The sequence below is a fragment of the Schistosoma mansoni genome (genome assembly GCF_000237925.1).
Source record: "Schistosoma mansoni, WGS project CABG00000000 data, supercontig 0142, strain Puerto Rico, whole genome shotgun sequence".
Classification (NCBI taxonomy): Eukaryota; Metazoa; Platyhelminthes; class Trematoda; order Strigeidida; family Schistosomatidae; genus Schistosoma; species Schistosoma mansoni.
Genome location: NW_017386042.1, coordinates 764,637 through 771,985, shown reverse-complemented (window position 1 = coordinate 771,985; position 7,349 = coordinate 764,637). Strand labels below are relative to the sequence as shown.

The window sequence follows — 7,349 nt, the reverse complement described above, 5'->3', positions numbered from 1 at the left end:
TTATTTATTACCATGGGTAATTGTGATTGAGGATAACTGGAGAAATAAGACATACCGAAGTACGCCATCTTTTCCGGCGCTAAGTAATAACCCACCACCCGCTGAACTCCCGGGCCAAAATAATATGCGATTCGGAGGTCGAGAATGACCTATTCGACGATATATTGTACGTGGACTACCGTCAGACCGATCGAAGTAAGAAACCTGTAGATAAGACATTAAAGTAAAAACAATGAGGATTTAGTGTATACGCTATCTCTGTGTGCAATGGCGTAAAAATTGAATTTTATTTATTTATTTAAGCACATACATATTGGTACAAAAGGGCACCTGATACATATGCGCCACACAAAACAATGAAAATAGGAAGAGAAAAGATAACACGACACTATGTCATACACTGACCACCTCTCCGCTTTTTCCAACCAGTCTCAGAGTCGGCAAATAATGCACGACATGGAATTCTCTGGAAGGACATTCATAGAATATGTCCAAGCCACCGAAGTCGGTGTTTCAAGGTGGTGACACCAATTGAATCATCGTCTCTGCGCCCGAACACATGATGCCGAACCTCTGCATTACTAACATGGTGTTGCCACTGGATGTCAGCAATCCTTCAGAGACAACGATGATCGAACACAGAGAGTCGTCTAACATCCTCAACTCGGAGAGGCCAGGTTTCACAAGCATAGAGCAAAACTGCTCTCACCGACGCGTTGTAGATCCGACCTTTTACAGCCAGACTAACATCACGAAGGCGCCAAAGATGGCCCAGATTGACATAAGCCGCTCTGGCTTTCATTATACGTGCATCGATCTCATCACTCACGCCACCACCAGCACTTATTTAGCTACCTAGATGCACGAACTTCTCAACTACTTTAATCTGCTCACCATCCAGGGTGATTACAGGATTAGAATCCTGTCAGTCTTGTAGGAGTATTTTGCACTTGGAGGGTGCAAAGCACATATCGTACTTGCGGACACTGATTGCCAACTGATTAAGTGCGGATTGCATGCCTATGGCATTATCACCCATTTATTTATTTATTTAATCACATACATATTGGCACAAAGGGCACCGGATACGTATCGCCCATGATTCCAAACCAATGGTGCACATGGGCCTCATTACCCTGAGGAAACAAATGGAGTATGAACCAATTGTTGGTCACCGACTACTATCAGACTGCATCTATTTACGTTGCTTCACTGCCGTATGGGTCAGACCTTTAGGTCAGAGTCTCAGGGTGTGTAGCTGACTAACTTACGCGGGATGTGTTCCCCCTAAGAAAACCACTTGCTTCGGTCTGGGACTCAGGGAGTATCATAGCCCTCACACAATCAAAATGAAATGACAATTTTTGTATGGTGCACATATATATCTGGTGCCCCTTGTACCAATATTTGTGTTCAAACAAAATAAGTGTGAGAACGAAAGAGGCATTACTCTAGTGCCAGTACTAAACAAAGTCTTCAACAGTATTACTAACCTGAATGAAATGTTGCATAACGTCCAACCTAGAGACCAACAAACTGGGTTTTGTAAGGAAATGAACAATTGATCATGGATGGCAACTCATAGACTTGTTCCAAGTAAGGACCGGTGTCAGAAAAGGCTCCATACTCTCGTCCATTTCCTTGCTACTATCTGTCCACTGGATGACGAGGACCCTTATATCTAAGGAGGAGCATGGAATACAGAGGACACAACTGGACGATATGGACTTTGGAGATGACTCAGACCCCTAATTGCATACATGAAAGCAAACGCAGACGAGGATACCCAGTATACCAGCGGCTTCCAAATAAATAGGCCTCAACATTCACAAGAGAAAAAGGAAGATCATGGAGCGTAGAACAGTGAGCACCAACAGAATCACACCAGATGGAAAAGCTCTGGAAGAAGTAGAAACCTCCACTGCCTATACAACAACATCGATAAACAAGGAGGACTTGATTCGGACATAAAAACACAAATCAATAAACCAATGGTAGCACATTCCTACGATTGAAGATTATCTGAAACTCAAAACAACTGTCACTCAAGAACAAAGTCACAATTTTCAACGCTAACGTCAAAAGAGTTCTATCGTAAAGAGCTGAAACTTGGAGAACTAACACAACCCCCATAATAAGGTACAGATGTTTGTAAACAGGTATCTACGCATAATACTCCAGATCCATTGGCTACAGACCATCAGCAATAACATGCTCTGACTGAGAACAAACCAACTTGCAATTAAGGAAGTTAAGAAAAGGCGTTGGGTGGATAGGACGCACTGTGGAAACCACTAAACTGAGTCACATGGCAAACCCTAACTTGAAATTCTCAAGGCAAACGGGAAAGTGATGAATCGAGGAACACAGGGCGTCGAAAGCTGGAAGCGGACGTTGAGAGCTTAGGAAACTTGGAAAGGAGATTCTAAGAGTGTTGCTTGGGAATATCTAGTAGTTGGCTAATGCCTTGGTAGAGATAGAAGACTTGAGTAACTTCAGAAATTTTGGGAATGCAGACGCTTAAGTATGAAGCTTCAAAAAAGTACTTGATCATTTTTAAAACATGAGATTGCAAATAACCGAAAGCAATGCCGTTACCTTTATACAATTATCTGTTCCAGACGTTACCATTGCACTGGCACCATCACCTCCAGGAATGCAATATATGGTTATTACACTACCCCAATGTAAGTTGCGAGCTTCGCCAACTGATCTACTTTTTCCATTATTTTGAAGTTTCCAACAGTTGATATATCCTGTCTCACAACCAGTAATCAAATAAACATCATTATTGTCATCAGGTAGCAAAGTGATCCTACCCTTCTCATCAACATTTGTAGGATTTTGCAAACCATGTGAACCTAATCAAAGAATTTAAAATGTTCAGTTGAAAATATGATTAAAGACGCCAAATGAAATGTTTGTATTGTACACTTCAAGAGTCCGTCATTAATGAACAGATGGCCGATCTAATTACCAATATTTTTAAAAACTCATAAGAGCTATATGATAAGACTACTGACAAAATATATGAAGTCACACAAGCATACAGATAGTTGTTTTTATACCAAATCATACAAGATTAATTGAGATATCAGGTCAACAAAGTGCATTTAGTAGTGTCAATGTTATCTCAGACAAACCTGATGTTATAAGCATGCAACTAACTTTGTTTTTCCAGTAGTAGCAACTTAAAAACATTGAATCTAACCCTAACAAAACTTACTACATATCAAGTAGCGCACAGTCATTAGGTTTATCATACAGTTGTGAGTAAAACTGATTATGATCCGAATACGTATAAGTATGTAACTATGCAAACACACGGTGCTACTCGGTTTGTCAAAGTTTCCTCTTTCCGAACGTAAAATTTTTAAAACTGATCTTTGACAATGCCTAAACTAATGATAGAAAGTGAAGTAGTTAGGCATATTGATCACAACACTTTAGGAGTTCCAAAATACCTGTTAGGGTGAAGTCTGACGAAATACTGCCACAGATCAAGAAAACCCTGTTACTTTTCCGACTTGCGTAACTTGAGAGGAAAGACATCCGTCTATCAACTAAAGGACGGATACAATGCGCTGCAGGTCTCTGTCCTATGCTATGACTGCGGAATATGACGTTCATGACAAAGGATGTTCGTAGGTTAACACTATTTGGTCATAGGTATCTTCGAACCATTGCTCGTGTATTTCGGGACCATCGAATTAGCAATACTGAAGTTAGACGCAAAGTACTAGGTAAGCATGGTAAGTTGGTTGACGAGGTGGTAAATCATTCTTAACTGGGACGGTTGGGACATGTGTCACGTATTCCTATCCACTGACTACCCGGACGTGCGACGATGACCAGTGCAATACGTTGGGAGCTAGGCGCAACGAGGCTAAGACATGGTATCGATCCATGAAGACATTTACTATTAGACTAAGCCATGCGGATAAGTGAAGACTACCTGGTTGGGATCCTCGTGATTGTCGTAACCAACGCTTGGAGACTGGGTGGCATGGTTTAGAATCGTTTGCAACAGTGCGGGTATATTCACTCCTTGTCTTTGTCTAGATTCTAAGTTTCTAAATACCATATAAATTTTTTTTCACTTGAGTAGTCCATATTTTCTTTTTGAATCGGAATTCCGAGGTCTAATTTTTTCATTACAGTTAGTGCTAATCTACCTGTATTTCTGTGGGATTCGCCCAGACAATTATATTTCTCTGTGCGCGTGAGGTGTGTTAATTTGAGGTGATGTACAGATGTGTCAGGTTTTATATAGGGTTTAACTGACTGACTGACTAACCTATCACATATTTATTTGGTCTTGGTAAACACGACAAACAGGCGTGCTTAATTATGCTTATGAGTGAGCCATGTGAGGAAATGGTATCACATAATGAAAATTTGCAAAATTTAGCAAATTATATCTGCAGCATCAAACCAAACATACCACTTCTAAAACCGATAGATGTAATCGCTCCACCATCTTGAGCAAAGACCATTAATGTAACATCATATTTCAAGTTATGAGTGACGACACGTCCATCGGCGAGACCTATTGCACAGACGTCAAACGCTGGGGCTTGCTGTAGGCACGTCACAGCAGAATCAAATCCTTTGAACCAGTAGATTAACTTCCTAGATATGACGTCCCACAATTGCAACGGACCTTGATAGCTTCCAAAGAGTACTTTGTTTTTGTAATTGATAGGATTAATCAGTGATGTAACACAGAAAGCCTTTGTCGAGAATTCTATGTGAGATACAACCTCTGTAAAATGCACTAGTCGTCAATGTGTTCTTACCCCACGATTTACTGTTCCATACTTGAGTAAGACCGCCTTCATCAACTGAAACCAGAAACGAATTCTCTAGAGAGCATAAATGGGTGATTATATTTGTATGGTGCTGAAGTCTTTGCAGCAGATAACGAGAATTACGAAAAATATAAATCGTTTCTCTAGAAGCAGCAACCAGAACGTTACCACAAGAAGTGAAACACTTAATTGGGAATTCAAGAGGATCGCCTGTCAAGAATTATCATGGAAGCATAATTGCTTACTTGATCCAATAAGAGTCAGTCTTGGAAGCTGTTAGGAATTAAGTCTTATTCGGCATCAGACCTACTTTATATATATTAAACCGTTCTCCTGTGGGGACTATAGCATAATATGCACTTGAGTTTGGTATATATTTTACAACGAAAGGTACATCTGAGGAACAAAGGCCAAGGACTCTGTATGGGTGGTAGATATTGGACATCACGAGTAGCCCACAGACCCCAGTAGGTTTGTATGCAGCCTGACGCTATGTTGAGGTGTGCACAGCAGCGTGTTTGTGAGAATCTGTAAGAGAAAACAATGGAACAAAGTGATTCAGTGACTCAGTTAGTAGATACAATGCAGTTACATTTATGAATAAAAGCTACCGACAATCAGAATTACACAAGTGTTACATGAAGACAATCAGACAATTGGGACCAGAAGCCAAAAGAATGTAGTGTGCAACATGGCCAGTCGGTTGGAGTTGCTGTTGGAGTAAATCTCTCGGTGAGATGGTTGTGAATCCTCCGTCCCATTAGCTGTCATCTAAAAGCAATTGCCCAGTTAAATTTATCGACCCGACCAATCAAGTCTTGAACCATTAGACATCCCTATCTCGCCGTGCTGTAACGATATAAAAATCAATACACTAATGTGAATTTGTTTTTGTTATTGCAGGACAACAAAGAGTAAACGCATTGAAAGAAGAGGAACAAGTCCTACGCGATCTGAACGTGCAGAACAACGGATAAGACTATTTTGTATTAACTTTACCCTCTTGTACTGTAACCCCGTTTTTCAATTTTGAAAATATACCTGCTGTGCCAGTACACCGCATTCTTACTTCAGAGGCACGTACCGGTCCTGACTGTTGTGTTCTTGTTTCGGCACGGTGAAAAAGGTCAGTGAAAAAAAGCAGCCCGCCGTTTCATTTTAACGACCTTGAATGGCCGGACAAAAAGCGGTTATTCCGTATCTGAGTTGTTGAGGGTCTGTTGGGTGTCCGTTGGACTGCACGAATGTCGGGTTTTCTCATATTTGAGTCGTGTTTTGCTGTAGCGAATTCGCAAAATCAATGCGAATAGCGTTTATTTACCTTTCTCTGTTTTCTAGTGTAAAATTTCGCTCTTTTGTTGCTTCGTAAATTGACCTGGTATACAAATTACGTTACGGAACCTCACTGTCCTCGTTTAAAATTTATTGAGGTCCACAAAACAGCGTATTGAAAACAACTTAACAGTCGAAGATACTCTGATTTTGTGTGAATCGCCGTTCTACGCAAGACGAAATCTCCAGTAACCTGTAATTCTTAAGTGTTTGTAGTACTTTCGCGATAAATAACATCTTTTAATAATGATTAAGTGCCGTTTGTATTAATTCATATTCAACAAACATTGCAGTGGATTTAAGGAAGGCGTTTCAACGCATAAAATTGAACAAGCGTTTCGGAAGCTGAATTGAATTTGATGGTTTTACTTATTTAAATATATGAATATTGGTACAACGAGGCACCAGATACGTATGCGCCTCTTTTGTTTTGTGTGAGGGTTGTGATACTGCCCAGGTTCCCAAACTGAAACAGGTGGTTTTCTTAGGAGGCCACACCCGGAGCCTTCGACCTAAAGGTCTGATTCACAAGGCAGTGGAGCATCGTGAGGAGATGCCGTTCCATGGTAGCCGGTGACCAACGATTGGTTCATACGCCATTTGTTCCCTCAGGATACTGGAGCCCATGTGGAGCATTGGTTTGGAATGAGGGTTTTCCAACTCCCCTAGGTGGACTTTGTGCGTCCACCAACCCGGTTAAATCGCTGGACACTCGCTTTTCATCCTCTCTATTTCGTAAACAACAGTAATGTCACAAGAAGGCATTGAGTAGGACTTTCCTGGCAGAGGCTATATACGCGTGGCCATGTGAGAGCATTTCGAGAATGAGAGCGAACTGTCCCTACTCTCAGCCGCACCAGGGCATTTGGAAGCCTAAATAAGTTCCAAAATGTATGCAAGAATAATTCTATCCCTTCTCAGACTACCCATACTCATTACATTTACGACGAAGGTAAACTGCTGAAGGATATGAACTTAAATACATGTTTGGTGTTCCATTGCACATCTGGTCATAGGCGTAAACCACAGAGTCTCCAACCATTGGTTACGATAGTCACGCGGACCCTAACCAAGTAGTCTGCATCTACCAACATGGCTCAGACTAGAAATTATTGACTTCAAGCTCTAATGCCACGTTTTAGTTTGGCCGCCCCTAACTTTCTTCAAACCATCCCCTACACTAGTCAGCATAGCGCGTCGTGGTAT

The 7,349-nt window shown here is 41.1% G+C and overlaps 1 protein-coding gene across 1 annotated transcript; it reads right to left on the bottom strand.

Moving 5' to 3' along the window:
- Nucleotides 1–5,937, bottom strand: Smp_168920 (WD-repeat protein, putative; the record flags this gene model as incomplete). The annotated part of the gene is made up of 7 exons (XM_018800108.1): nucleotides 5,896–5,937; nucleotides 5,122–5,339; nucleotides 5,057–5,084; nucleotides 4,800–5,021; nucleotides 4,445–4,765; nucleotides 2,599–2,861; nucleotides 1–204 (listed from the first exon to the last, which is right to left on the bottom strand). The coding sequence occupies exons 2-7, from the start codon at nucleotides 5,254–5,256 to the stop codon at nucleotides 1–3; spliced, it is 1,173 nt and encodes a 390-aa protein (XP_018646578.1). The 5' UTR covers nucleotides 5,257–5,339; nucleotides 5,896–5,937.
- Between the last annotated feature and the right edge of the window lie 1,412 nt (nucleotides 5,938–7,349).